General features: G+C 43.8%; 1 protein-coding gene across 2 annotated transcripts in view; it reads left to right on the top strand.

The window, feature by feature from the left end:
- SNX29 (sorting nexin 29) overlaps window positions 1-15,314 on the top strand; it is a 574,556-nt gene that overhangs the window by 16,200 nt on the left and 543,042 nt on the right. For both annotated transcript variants that reach the window (XR_004902062.1, XM_028512599.2), the window contains exons 2-3: window positions 4,228-4,292; window positions 6,391-6,443. Coding sequence is in view for 1 of the 2 variants with exons in the window: in XM_028512599.2 (XP_028368400.1) it covers window positions 4,228-4,292; window positions 6,391-6,443 (118 nt within the window). In the remaining variant the exon portion in view is untranslated. The remainder of the gene's footprint in view (window positions 1-4,227; window positions 4,293-6,390; window positions 6,444-15,314) is intronic.

Here is a 15,314-nt window from a genome sequence, read left to right as displayed (position 1 = left end):
CATGCCTGAAGTTCAGCAGGTGGCCATCAGTTTGGATTCTTCTTGGCCCTGGCAGGGGTGCTATGTTCTCCTCTTTGTCATTGAGAGAAGATAAGAAAGATCAGTGGCATTGATTGCTCTGCCTACCTGGCTCCACAGAGGCCACACATTGGCAGACTGAAGAGTTAGGACGGCATGAGCTCCTGCAGAAACCAGTGCCCGGGGAAGGGAAGTAACTGTCCCTGTCACATGGCCAGCCAGCAGCCTAGCCAGGATGAAGACTCATGATGCCTTGTGACTTCCCACTAGTGCTCCTTCAACTACTCACAGTCATAGGTCTCTTGGGCATTCCCTGTAGTCAATGAGTGTTTCCAAGGCTGCCTGTGCTCCCTCCACCCTATGAGACCCTTTCTCTTAACTCTCATTCAGGGCTAGGATGGCCCTAGGTACCCCTTCTGAGGTCAGAGTTATCTCACTCAAGTGCACTTTTCTCCTGTAGAGAGATGGCAGCCAGGGAGCGGGAGTGGTGGGCTGAGACCTTCACAACCTCAGGTTGTTTCTTAATAGAGGACATGCTTTTCTTCCTACCACAAGAGAGCCATGGTGAGGTAAGGCAGAGGAGGAGACTGTTTACATCTCATTTAGAAAAAGCATTGGTGGCAAGATACTGTAGAAAAGCTCTAGGATAATTGTGCATGCCATTAGAGGCAGGTGCTAAATTCTTGTTCTTCAGATGCCAGTCAGAAGCATCAACATCAGCATCACCGTGGAGTTTGTGAGAAATGCAGAACCCTGGACCCCACCCTAGACTTGCTGAATCAGAATGTGCCTTTTAACAACATTTCAGGGAATTGGTGTGCACAAGAAAGCTTGAGAATTACTGCACTAAAAATTATCAGTAGTAAGGTGATGGAGATTTTTTCTTTGTACATTTTTTCCTGATTTGTAATTATTGTATATTATTTTGCATGAATTCACGAATTGCTTTTTTTGTGATAAATAACATAAGATTTATCATCTTAATCATTTTTAAAAATTTTCACCCAGGAACATGCTTACTGATTTTAGAGAGAGGGGAAGGGAGGGAGAGAGAGGGAGAAAACACTGATGTGAGAGAGAAACATTGATTGGTTGCCTCTCGTATGCCCTCCAACTGGGGACTGAACCTGCAGTCTAGGAATGTACCCTGACCAGGAATCAAACCCTTGACCTTTTGGTTTACAGGATGATGCTCTTAACCAACTGAGCCACACCAGCCAGGGCCACCTTAACCATTTTTAAGTGTATAGTTCAGTGGTATTAAATACATTCACATTGTTGTGCAACCATCACCACCATCCATCCCCATGACTCTGTTGCAAAAACTGAAACTCGATACCTATTAAAAACAATTCCCTATTCCTTCTTCTCCCTAGCCGTTGGCAACAGCTACTGTATTTTTCTCTATGCATTTATTCTAAGTATTTCAAAGAAATGAAATTATACAGTATTTCTCTTTTGGTGTCTGGCTTATTTCACTCATAATGTGCTCAGGGTTCATCCATGTTGTAGCATGTTGCAGTTTCCTTCCTTTTTAAGGCTGAATAATATTCCATTGTTCGATATACCATATTTTGCTTGTTTGTTCACCCATTGGTGGACATTTGCATTGTTTTCATGTTTTAGCTACCACGGACAATACAGCAGTGAACATGGGCATAAAATTTCTTTTTGAGACCCTACTTTCAGTTCTTTTGGGTATATGCCCAGAAGTAGAATTGCTGGGTCATATGGTAGTTCTATTACATAAGTTACATTTCTGATCAGAAAGAACAGCAACGGCATTGCAGGGTGCAAAACCTTGTCAGGTTTCCAGCTGGCATTGCCCAAGGGTGAGCGGAGTTGTTGGGTGCAATACTTGGGAAAAGGAAGAAAGCAAGCCTGACTTCTCTATTCTGGTATTAGAGAAGAACAGAAACTAAACCTTCTGCTAAATAAAGAGCAGGATTTATTGATAGACACAGGTGTCAAGAGAGATGTTTGAGAGCCCTGGGGTCTCCATCATAAGTGAGGCTATAAGATGGCTTCTTGTCTGGTGGGAATGATATGTAGGCTGTCCTTTCTCAAAACCTCTCCAGTAAAATAACAATGACAACATTTGGGAAGTCAGACGTATTACTGTGTGTCTATGGAGCATCTACCAACTGGTTTTATCTCCAGCCTGGAGTAAGGAAGGAGCCTTGTGTGGTGGTAGTTCTAGCACAGTCAATTGAAGGGCATGGTCTTGAGTCAAGGTCACAGTAACACCAGTTAGTATTCAAATCAGAACAAAAACTAAACCTGTTATCATGGTCCATAAGACCCTTTGTGACTGGCCCCTGCCCACCTCTCTAATCTTTACTTCCCCTTTTTGCTTTTTGCTGAAGTTACAGCAGACTTCCTTCTGGACCTGGAAGACCAGAGGCCAACTCTGTTCCTGTCTGCTGGGCTCTACCCTGGCTCTTTGCTCTGCCTGGAACCCTGGTCTGCATATCTTTTCATGACTGCTCTTTCTTTTTGTAAAGGGCTCAGCCCACTGTCACACATGCAGAAAGGCCTTCCAGGACTGCCCTGGCTAACATGGCTCTCTTGCTTCCTCCCTGTCTCAGCAGCCCATTTGTTTTTTCTTCATGGTATGACTCTCAAGCATCATCTCATTTAGTTGTTTACTTAGGTTCTATTTGTTTCTTCCTAATAGAATTTCACTCTGTGAGAAGATGGCTCTTTTATACCATTTAACTCCTGGGTCCCCAGCCCTTAGAACATTGCCTGGCACATAATTGAAATTAAATAAATACTAAATGAGTCAATGCACACAGTTGTTGGTCCTCTGTGAACTCCAATTTCCCCATCTGTGGTATGAGGTTTTTTATACGACATAATGCATGTAGAGTACTCAGTTGAGTGTCTGGCATGCAGGAAGTGCTCAACACAAGGCTGCAGTTGGTATTAACTGGGCAGCCCTGGCATGACTCAGCTTAATCACTGACCATCTCTGAGGTGATACTCTGCTGGTACTCCCTGGAGAAGCCCATGTTGAGTTGGCCAGGGAAGAGGCAGCCTGGTGACAGTTCAGGGCTCATGGTATGGAACATCTGTTCTGTAACTCTGAATCTGAGTCTCCTTTGAAACAGTTGTATTCTGTGTGTGGTGTATCATAACACGTAGCCATGCCTCTTTTGGTTGGAGTCACTGGGCATCTTGTGGAGCATCAGATGTAGCTCAGACAATGTTCTGCCAGTATTTTGAAGTGTCCTTGCCCCAGACCCTCTTTAAGTAGTTCAGTGTATGCCACATGTACCAGTTGGGAAAGCTTTTGGCTGTAAGTAATGGCCTAATGTACAGTGTTTTGAACAAATGGAGTTATTTGCTCTGTTAGAGGTAGTAGATTTCCAGTATCGGTTCAGCAGCAAAATGATATAAGGGCTGACATCTTTGTGATTCCCTTGGCTTTCCCTTCAGGCCTGTTGCTTCATGGTAGCAAGATGCTACTTGGCTCCACTCAATGTGTTTATGATTAAGAGATAAGAGTGGAAGGGGGAATGAAGCCATTAACATCTGTTCTTTTATTAGGATGACATAATTTTCCCAGGACCCTCCCAGTACACTTCTGCTTACATCTTGTTAGCTAGAACTTCTTATGGTCAGCCTTGTAAGAGAAGCTTAGAAAGGAGGAATCAGGTTTTCAGCTTATATTGCAGTGGCATGGAGAAGGGATGTGGGAGGTGATGGTGAGGTGAGCCAACAAGCCTATGTACTAGGAAACTTACTCTCATAAGTTAGAATTTTAAGTTAGAATATTGGTTCTCAACTGGGGGCAATTTTGTTCCCCAGAGGACATCTAGAGACATATTCGTTGTTATAACTAGTGTATGTGTGTGTGCATGCATGTGTGCTAATGGTATTTAGTGGGTAGAGGCCTGGGGTGCTGCTAGATATCCTCTAATTCATAGGGTAGCCCCCACCATCTGGTGGTCCAGATGTTAGTGGTGTCAAGGTTAAAAAACCCTGGATTTGATTATTCCACATTGCAATAACAGGGAAATGGTCAAACTTCACCTGTATGATATAAATTATTGGTGCCCGGTTTTGCTATGGGTTTTATTGAAGAGTAGGCTGGTATTAGTTGGGGACAGTCATACACTATATATCTGACATACACTATATGTCAGAAAGTCTTAATAGAAGGCTAATGTCAAACAGAACTAATTAAGCCTTGTTGCATTTTAGGATCACAGAACAATGACATTAAAAGACAATTTCTGCTGGAGCGACTGCTGGATGCAGTGAAACAGGTAAGAGGAATGCTCATGTTTCACCTTGAGACCAAGTAATAATGTCAGATAAGTAATGTAGAAGTAATTTCTGTCTATCTAGACAGACTTACCTCCACTTTGTATCTTGGAACAGTGAGGCCAATAGTTTCCCCCAGAAAATGATAGAGCAGGGAAGGCTATCAGAGGTAGGGACAGAAGCATTCTTGTGTCCTGACTTTCTACAGCCCTCTGGAGGACTGCATCCTTAAGGATGTCCCTTTGAGAAGGGCACTGATGTGGGTTTCAAAGTCTTATTCCCAAGCAGTTGTGTTTTAGGGCAACTCTTTTGGGTACTAAGGTGGTGGTTGGGGTCTCTGTGAGGATAAGAACAGAGATAGGAAGGAATGAACCATGCTCAGGATTGATGGTATGGATCCTCCAGGTGGGCTGTGATCTGACTGGTTGATGCTATTCTGATGCCTGGCTTTTGACTGGGTGGGAGGTGAGCTTTGACATGAGCTGGCATGTTTTCTTGCCTACATATACCAGGCATGCATCATTTATTGTACATTCATCATGTGCTGGGCTGTCTGCTTTACATCCATATTCTTTACATTTAATCCTTTCAACCACCCTGTGAGATAGTTCCTACAATTATTTCCATTTTACTGCTAAAGAAACGGAAACTCAGAAATGTCCAAAAACTTTCTTCAGGTGTTATAGTTAATAAGTAGCAGAGCTAGGATCCAGCCCTGGGAATTCAAGGTAGCTCACCTTTTGGAAGGGATGACTGACAATTTTGTGCATGTATAGAGGGAGATAGGAGATAAATACTTTAATAAAGGTGTGTGTTAGGTGTTGACTGTAGTAGGTGTTAGGTGAGCTCAGAGACCTTATCATCTTCCCAAGCCTCAAGGTGTCCTGATAGGGTGAGACAACACAAGCTCAGGTGTAGCTGGGGTCAAAGGCCAGTTTCATCTCTTCCCAGCTGTGTGTGCTTGGACAGCTCGTCTAGCCTTTCTGGGCATTCTCCTTCTCTGTAATCTGGTCATTGATCTTCACACTGATGTTGAGAGAACTGCATTTGTTAAAGTAGGTAAAGGCCCAGCCACACACAGCCCCTGGACCAGCCCCTGGTCCACTGTAAATTAGGAGCCCACATTATTCATTTCTTCTTTCTTTGCTCCAGAGATGGAAACAATGGCAAGAAGATTAGGAGACAAGTGGAACTACTTTAGGAGTAGCAGTTAAACAGAAATACATTAGAGTTTATGCCCAGATCTGCCATTATTGTTATTATTATTATTTTGGGCAACAAAAGTGTTGTGTATATATGCCTTTTAAAAATCAACATTTTTGAGATATAGTTTGCGTACAATAAAATTCACTAATTTTGAATGTGCAGTTCTATACGTTTTGACAAATGTATCATTTAAATTTTACATATGGTCTTTTAGTTAGGAAGTTCAGAAATCTTGTAAGCCTGCTACCCACATTGGAGATTCCACATCTTTAAAAGAGAATAGTGGATAGTGGTGATAGTTGCACAATATTGTGAATTGAATTGTATAACTAGAAATGATTAAACTGTTAATTTTATGTTTTCTATATTTACAACTTTAAAAAAAGGAAAATAGTTTGCTTTTGTTTGTACCTGCCCTGGGTAAATTGTCACTCTGAACAACCAGATGACTTGTTTGAAGTATGATTTATCCTGTCATAATTTTCTAGCCAGTCATAACAACTTTGGGCCCTGTCAAAAGGGATTCATCATTGCAGATTTATTGAAATTTTCGTTATTGCCTATTAAGAGCCCTGTGTTATATACATTGCCAGCTGCTGACACGTAGAAGTTTCTTAGGTAATGTGCAGAAGCTATGTGCTTCTGTTTTCCTCTTAACATTGTTATCCCACATGGCACACTTCTGTACAAGTGGGACATAAGGACTTCCTTTAACTGGCAGCTGGAAGGCTGGGATGTCTACCATCTTATGTCTTGGGCTGACACTCAGGGCAGGGGACACCCTGACTCACCCTGACTGTGTCCCTGGTGACCCTGAGGTCTGTGTGGGCTGTTTGGTGACATTTGAGTGTCCCATCCCAACAGCTGATCTCAGTGGCTTCTTTTTCCATGCAGTGCCAGATCCGCTTTGGAGGGAGAAAGGAAATCGCCTCGGATTCTGACAGCAGGTAAATATGTCGCCCCTAAAACCATTTACTGTCAAGAGCAAAAAGGTGGCTAGAGATGACCAGCTTCTATATTCTGCCTCTGCAGCTGAGTGGTGCAGTGATTAAATTTGGGTGCTCTGTAGACTGTCTATGCAGTGACTACTCTGAAGTATTTTCAGCTTCCCGTAATTCTCATTGGAATTTTTTATAAGGGAACTGCTTGAAATACCTTCTGAAGGCCCTGGCTGGGTAGCTTAGTTGGTAGGAGCATTATCTCAATATGCCAAGGTTGCAGGTTCGATCCTTAGGGCATATATAAGAATCAATCAACAAGTACATAAATAAGTGGAACAACAAAATCAATGTTACTCTCTCTTTCTCTCTCTCTAAAAATGAATAAAAAAAGAAATACCTTCTGCATAAAGTTATTTTCAGGGAAAATTTATAGTGGCGAAAACTTAGAAATCTAAATGTGTGACAACTGGGAAATGATTAATAAAGTATAGTGCATCAGTAGAGTGGAATGTTATATAGCCATTAAATTGATGTCTGTCTAATTTTTTACACAGAAAATAGATATGTAGAATTAAGAAATTATATATTTAGTAAAAATAACAAGAGCAGATTATGAAATTATATGGATGTAGACTGATTCTAGCTCTGTTAATCCTGAGGAGGTTGTAGCAGATCTGAGAGATGCAAACTCTTGTAAATATTGTTACATACATCAGGTGCACAGGTCCAAGGCCATGACTAGCTACATGTTTGTATGTGACTAATGTTAAGACATGATGTTTAAGCAGTTTGGTTATAACATGTGTTTTGTAAGGGTGTGTGATGCATAGGACCTACGCTATAATTTTTTTGACCGTGACCTCTGCAGGGTTAAACAACTCTGGCAAAAAATGTACCAAAGTATGAACACAGGTAATGTTGGAATTAAGAATATTGAAAATCTTTGTATTTCCTGATATTTTTCATATTTTGTACTGTTGTTAGAAGGCTAAATGGTATTTGGCTGCCTGCTGCCATACACAACCATAAAACAGAGGTTGGTGGGGAAGGAGAAGGCTTTTATTAACATGGTGTCCAACTTGGGGGAGTTGGAAGCTCCCCTGCTCCAGGCCTTTCTCTTGTGTAAAACACAGAAATTCCTGTGTTCCCCAAAAGACTGAAGTCCAAATTGATGCTCAGAGATCCCCTCCATTCTTATCTGCCCTTGTGGAGTCCAAGGCTGCTACACGGATTGATCTTCATCTCTTCAGCTCCAGGCTCTCTCTCTGGAGCACACACTTGTGTGGCCTGTGTCTCCCTTGCCTCACTGCAGCTTCCTCCCTCTCCCGAGTCCAGGTTGTACTGTCAAACCACTGCAGCCGGTCATGCGAGGGGCTCAGTCCCCTGGGCCCCAAGTGTCCGGGGTTGCTTGTGTCCTTGGGGCTGGCAAACTTGCCCAGCCCGAGTGTCTGTGTGATGTTCTCAGTGCAAGAGAGTGGGAGCAGTCCAGGACCTGTGCCGAGTGGCATGGGGCCGCAGTGTCCTGTCTGAGTCTGCTGCTGGCAAGGTGTGTATTTGTACAGGCCTGTTCCAGACTGTGAGAGCAGGGCAAGGCAAGAACCACTAGTGGGGCCTGGTGTCCTGCGGGCCCATTGCTGGTGGGGCACCCGTCTTGTGCATGGGACTCAGCCTTCGTGGGCTGGTTCCCGACTGGGTAAGCGAGGGGAATGCCAAAAGGGTGCCCGAGCAGGGCCTGGCATCCACCAGATCTCGAGAACACTCTGTGCTCCACCCCACTTGGGGGCGAAGGGCGAAGAAGAATGAGGGAGCTTCTGCATACCCACCTTTTAAAATCTTCCCCCCAAATCTGACATGCTGTGTGAGTGTCCCACTTTCTAGCCAATTTGGGTCAACGTTCACCACGTGTGTCGGCTTGCAGTGCCCCAGCCTCTCCTCTGTCTGCCATGATCCAGAATGAGGCAGAAGGGTTTTACATGTGCATTGTGACCTTTCTGCCCCCAAAGCCCATGCAGGCTCTGGGTAAGAGGTGTCAGGAGTGGTAGTTGTTTACCGTTGCCTTGGGGGTATGGGATCATGCTCCAGCTCCAGGGCTGCCTTTGGCCCTTCTCAGCCCCTCTCAGGGGTCCCTCCCTTTTTCGGAGCAGGGCAGGCTATTTCTTCAATTCTCTGTCTTGGGGTTTCCTCTGGCCCCTCCCTTCTCCAGGGGGGTGCAACCTCTCACTCTGGGGTTTCTCTCCACCTCCCAGCAATCTGGCTAGACCCCCCCTGTTACACTGTGATTATGTGTTTCTTTTATAATTTAAAAAAGTCCTAAAAATTGCCATTTGCCTTCATGACCCACAAAAGGCTGACATTATTGCATAAGCTTATAACATTGATCAGGGGGTGACACAAAGATTTTGGCGAAGATGACAGACCCACAGGCATTTGTTGGAAATGCTTTGTGAAGTCATTCAGAGCTGATTCATGCCCTGTGGTGGTGAGGCCAGGAGACATCTTCCTGCAGAGGAAGGGAAGGGAAGGAAACTCACTTGCTCAGACCTCATCTCATTCTGGAGACTTTCCACAGCCCACACCCTCTCACCATTACCCACCTAGCAGAGCCAGTTCCCTTCTCTGTCCTTTCACACCCTCTTTCTTTTGTGACACTTTGCCGGCCATGAGCACAGGGTGTAGTGCTCCTTTCTAATGGAGCTGCGGGGACTCTGAAATCGGGACAGATTTAAAATGGTACCAACTCCCTTACACTTCTATTCCTCTTTGTTTTTCTCCATCACACTTACCACCAACTAACACTCTGTACATTATGCTTTCCTATTTCGTTTATTTCTGCCTCCTATGCCATAATGTCAGCTCTATGTGGGTAGTAATATTATGCTGTCTTGTTCACTGATGTATACCCAGCCTCTAGAAGCATCTAGAAGATGCTCAGTAAAGATTCATGGTCTGGTTGAGTGTATACATTGCATTGTACTATAGTGAAGTGTATAAATAGCCATGCTACTATGAGGCTTGTAGGCTTTGCAGACAGGGCAGCTTCTTCATTTTTTTACTTCTCAGTGTTTTGCACAAACATTTTGGGCCTGCCACACATTAGGTTCTCAGTATATGTTTGTGGCATTGATCATTAGCTGGATTTATTGCTTTAGTTCTTTTGGGGGGCTGTTGATCTGCCCTCGGCAGGCTGGTGTGAGAGTGCATGGGCTCTCAAGGCCTGGCTTTGAACCCTGGTTCTTCCTTTTTTTCAGCTGTGTCATTTGCCTTACCTCTCTGAGCCCAAGAATTAGGCCTATTGTGGTACTGTGATTTATAAGAAAGACATACTGTATTTTTCAGACTATAAGATGCACCCCCAAATTTGGGAGGAAAGGAGGGTGCATCTTATAGTTCGAATGTAGCTTACCTGGCTTGCTGTGGGGGGGTGGCGGTGGAGTGGGGTCACGGGTTATTAAATATTTTACCACATTTTTTGCTTCAAAAATTTTTTTCCTATTTTCTTTTTTTAATATATTTTATTGATTATGCTATTACAGTTGTCCCATTTCCCCCTTCATTCCCCTCCACCCTGTACCCCCTCTCCCACCCACGTTCCCCCCCTTTAGTTCATGTCCATGTGTCATACTTATGAGTTCTTTAGCTTCTACATTTCCCATTCTATTCTTGCCCTCCCCCTGTCTATTTTCAACCTACATTCTATGCTACTTATTCTCTATACCTTTTCCCCCTCTCTCCCCCCCCCCCCCCCCCCCACTGCTAGCCCTCCATGTGCCCTCCATTTCTGTGGTTCTGTTCCTGTTCTAGTTGTTTACTTAGTTTCTTTTGGTTTTGCTTTAGGTGTGGTTGTTCATAATTGTGAGTTTGCTGTCCTTTTACTATACATGTCTTTTCTTTATCTTCTTTTCTTAGATAAGCCCCTTTAGCATTTCATAAAGTAAGGGCTTGGTGATGATGAACTCCTTTAATTTGACCTTATCTGAAAAGCACTTTATCTTCTCTTCCATTCTAAATGAGAGCTTTGCTGGATAGAGCAATCTGGGATGTAGGTCCTTGTCTTTCATGACTTGGAATATTTCTTTCCAGCCCCTTCTTGCCTGTAAGGTCTCTTTTGAGAAATCAGCTGACAGTCTGATGGGAACTCCTTTGTAGGTTACTGTCCTTATCTCTTGCTGCTTCTAGGATTCTCTCCTTCGTTTTTACCTTGGCTAATGTAATTATGATGTGCCTTGGTGTGTTTCTTCTTGGGTCCAACTTCTTTGGGGCTCTCTGAGCTTCTTGGATTTCTTGGAAGACTGTTCCCTTTGCCAGTTTGGGGAAGTTCTCCTTTATTATTTGTTCAAATAACTTTTCCACTTGTTGCTCCTCCCCTTCTGGTACCCCTATAATTCGGATGTTGGAACGTTTAAAGGTGTCCTGTATGCTCTTAACCTTTTCTTTGATTTTTTGAATTCTTATTTTGTCATGCTTTCCTGCTTGGTTGATTCTATCTTCCTTCTGGTCCACTGTATTGTTTTGAGACTCAGATTCCTTCCTTTCACTATTGGCTCTCCTCCATATATCTTCCTGCATCTCTTTTATGGTAACCTGCATCCTTTCATCTAAATTTCGCCCAAAGTCCACCAATTCCGTGAGCTTTCTGATCACCAGTGTTTTGAACTGTGCATCTGATAGATTGGCTATTTCTTGGTCACTCAAAAGGATGAGTCCTGGGGGACTGATCTGTTCTGCTGGAAACATGTCTTATGTCTTTCCCTGTCTCTCCTATTATTTTATTTATTTATTTATTTTCTCCAGTCTGGTCGCTCTTGTTACGGTGGGGGGCGGAGCCTTAGGTGTTCACCGGGGCTAGGCGCCCCAGTCGCTAGATTGTGATGTTATATGTGGGGGCAGGGACGGGAGCGGGGACAGGAGGGATCAATGGCGACAGTTCCGTTCTCCTGGGCTCAGACACTTCCCTGGGCTTCTGGGCTGTGAGCTCTGCCCTGGTCCACAATTGCTGCCCCACTGATTCCCCCAATCGCTGCTTGCAAACTCAGGGATCACCGCTGCGTTCTTGCGCCCCAGATGGCTGTCGCGCCGATTTTGTGCCAAATTTCCCCCGACCTCCGCGCGCTGCCGACCCGCGCCAGCCCCACGCCTGCTCGGTTCGTCATCCCCTACCAGTCTGGATGTACGGGTCTACTTCAACTTCTTGGCTGTCCGACTTCCATTTAGATAAATCCTCTGACAGTTCTGATATGTCTGTAAATTATTGTTGTAAATTATTGTTGTTCTATTCTTGGTTGTGCGAGGAGGTACGGTGCGTCCACCTATTCCTCCATCTTGCCGAAAGTCCTCCCTATTCTCTGCCTCTAAAACCTAGGTGCATCTTATAGTCCTAAAAATACAGTGCATTTGTTCTTTGTTCCCATTTCTGGCACTGAGCTCCTAAAGCTCCTGGTATTTTCAAGGTGATGATATCCATAAGAGTGTCTTTTGTTATGTCAAGTGAATCTTGGAAAGCACCAAAGGTTAGGAGCTGGTTGCCAGAAGAAACCCCCACCTCCGGGGAGGGGAGAGGGACTGGAGATTGAGTTCATTGGCCGCTGGCCAGTGGTTCAGTCAGTTAAGCCTGTGTAATGAAGCCTCCACAAAGCCTCGGCAGGACCGGGTTTGTAGAGCTTCTGGGTTGGTGAACTCTTGGAGGTGCAGGGAGAGCGGCCCTCTCTGAGAGAGCAGGATAGCTCCACGCCCTTTCCCACATATGTCCTCATCTGTTTTTCTTCCACCTGGCTGTTCCTGAGTTATATCCTTCAAACATTAAAAATTTTTTTTAATTTTATCCTCACCTGAGGACATTTTTTTTTTCATTGCTTTTTAGAGAGAGGAAGTAGGGGGGAGAGAGAGAAACATTGATGTGAGAAAAAAACATCAATCGGTTGTCTCTTGTATGCACCCCAACTGGGAGATTGAACTCACAGCCTAGGTATGTGCCCTGATTGGGGATTGAATTCACAGCCTTTCGGTCCATGGGGTGATGCTCCAACCAGCTGAGTCACACTGGTCAGGGCCTGAGTTATATCCTTTTTAGGTAAACTGGTAATCTAGTAAGTAAAATGTTTTTCTGAGTTCTTTGAGCCACTCTACCAAATTAATGGAAACCGAACAAGAGCTCATGGAACATCAGATATATAGCTGGTTAGTCAGGAGCACAGGTGACAACCTGGAATTGCAACTGTCACCTGAAGTCATGGGCTGGTGCCTTAACCTGTGGGATCTGATGCTGTCTCCAGGTAGATAGTATCAGAATTGAGTTGAATTGTAGGACACCCAGCTTGCGTTGGAGAATTGCTTGGTGATACGGGGGAAACCCACACATTCATATCTACCTAGCTAGTTGTGAATATTAAGTCACATACTGTATGTAAAAGTGGCAGACATGTAGAAATGTTAATTTCTTTCTATATAAAGAGGTCCTTGCTCCTCAGGGAGGAAGTCTGACTGGGACACTTGTTACTCAGCCCATGACACCTACCCATGCAGGTAATTGACTGCAATAGAATGGAAGGGCACAAGTGAGTAACTTAGTGAGCCTTGTTACTGTTCTTTTTCTGCTCCCAAAGGGACAACTGGATAAGGAGGATTTCTTTCCATATAACTCTGGGCATAGTTCTCAGTCCCATTTGGAAAATGGAACTTCTTGTATGTGTCTCTTCCGACATCATTCTCCTCCTGTAATCAAAGCCCTATGTTCACTAAGAAGTAATGGATAATTGGAAGAGATTTTTCTTAAAAGGCCAGGTGTTATCTTTGAATACATTTCACATTTATTTACTGACTTAGGAAAAGTTTTAGGCAAGAATGTGAGGTGTTGATTGGTGATTGCAGCTAGAGAGTTCAGCTGGTCGGATGAATATTAGTGGGAACCTTTGAAAGGATGGTACACTGGTGTATCTGCCAGGGCTCTTTGGTAAAAAGCAATAGAAATCTGTTCCAATTGAGAATAATGTGATCTTATGGAATTGATGGCAGGCTAGATTTTGGAAACAGGAAGAAGTCAAGGCAACTTTGGAAGATTCATAAGCTGGAATTAAGAGCCCAGAAAGGCCTCCTAGCAGGAATAGTGATACAATTAAAGCCCCACTGCTGGAGTGAACACTAGTTGTTTCCTGATTGTCTCTCGTTCTGCTCCAGATCGACATTCCAGGGAGGGAGCACCTGATTGTTCAGTCTCAGGTCACTTGGCTACCTCCTGGCCACCAGCAGAAGGATTTGGCTGAAGGAGTTTCCTGGGACCCCAATGGCTTGTGTAGTGCAAAGTGTCTATTTGGGTTCACCATCCCATCAAGATAGTATCCAGGGAATGAGAAACAAACCTTCAAAATGACAGCTGGGTGCTGTTATGAAGGTGGAATAAATATAGGGTGGCCAAAATTCCCAGTAATTGTCCCCTGTCATTGCTGTATGGTAATGATGTTCTTTCTTGTGACAGCATTGTCTGGTTTGAAAATGCTGACACCTGTGTCATCCATCTCATTTGATCCTCAAAAGGACCCCAGGAGAACAAGAGGGGGATAATTTTTGTACTTTCACAGGCATGGAAGCTTGGGGACTGGTCATTTGTGCAGCATGTATTTACCATCTCTTAAGTGCCAGTGCTGGGGGCACAGGCGGGTGGGTTGCATGGCTGTTAGGCAGTTGATTGGTACTGGAGCATGGACTTCATATTTCCAGTGTGGTCTTCACTTGCTGACACTACATCCCCTTGTTTTTCTAGCAGTTTCACAAATTGAGAGATTCGTATCACTGCAGGTACTAAACGTTATTTTAAGTGTTAGAAGTCGTGGCATTAAATTCCTTTCAATTTCCTAGTAGCTTAGTTATTTTCCTTTAAATTGTTTTTATGTCTTATTTGGGGGAAAGACTTGGTTTGGTGTTAATAATATTAAGTTGAATTAAATGAAATTGCCAGTATTTGATTGTTTTTGACCTATAAAAATTACAGTATCATACAGTTCAAAATGATACTCTCTAGTATCCCTCTTCTCCCCTTTAGACAGAGTGCAGGTTTCAGGCTTGGTCTTCTTTTCAGCACTACTCTGCTTAGAGCCCATCATGCTGGCTTTCCATTGGCAACAGTGATAGAGTTTTTCCTTTTAAAACAGCCTAAGAGAAAAGGGTGAGTCAAATTCAAGACAAGTAAACTAAGAGAACATATCCTCAGATGTGACAAAAGTGGCTGAGGTGTTTGTGACTGAAGTTTGGGAGAGTGCTGGCTGGACTGAAGCTGTTGTTTGGTTTTGGGGCCTGCTTAATGCACAGTGTTTTTCTGTGCAAAACCAAAATGCAAAGTGTGAGTGAGTGTAAGTGCACACACGCACATGGGAGAAAGCATTGTTTGATTTTGTGAGATTACAGGGTAAGAGGCAACAGCCCTGACATGAAGTATAAAACAACATTTGCAAGAAGTGACATGACAGGCAGGGCATGTTTTTTCCTGTCAGATGTTATCCTTAGAAACCATATCAGAAGGAAGTGATGGCAGTCAGTGGGCTGCTTCATGGATGTTTCTCCTCATCCTTCTCTGTTGGTGTTGTTTCCTGCACTATTTTCCCCAAGAACAAAGGCCCATTCTTGCGCTTCATTAAAATTAATTCCACATTCTGTCAGTCAGACTTGGCTTGTGGAGAGGCTGTGACATATTTTTTGATATAATGGCCCAGGAACTGAGCAGGCTCTGGCAGTGACCTCAAAGACTAGATACATTACTGTTCCACAGAAGCACCTTCTTCCCATGTGGAATTACAAAACATAACCTGGAAGTTTTTCTTTGGAATTATGAGTAGCGACCCAAATCACAGGGTAGCAGAATGACTGTGGAATTTGGAATTCAGACTTTGA

The sequence above is a fragment of the Phyllostomus discolor genome, chromosome 3 (assembly GCF_004126475.2).
Source record: "Phyllostomus discolor isolate MPI-MPIP mPhyDis1 chromosome 3, mPhyDis1.pri.v3, whole genome shotgun sequence".
NCBI classification, from domain to species: Eukaryota; Metazoa; Chordata; class Mammalia; order Chiroptera; family Phyllostomidae; genus Phyllostomus; species Phyllostomus discolor.
The sequence above is the reverse complement of the archived record's forward strand: the minus strand, read 5'-3'. Positions and strand labels throughout refer to the sequence as shown.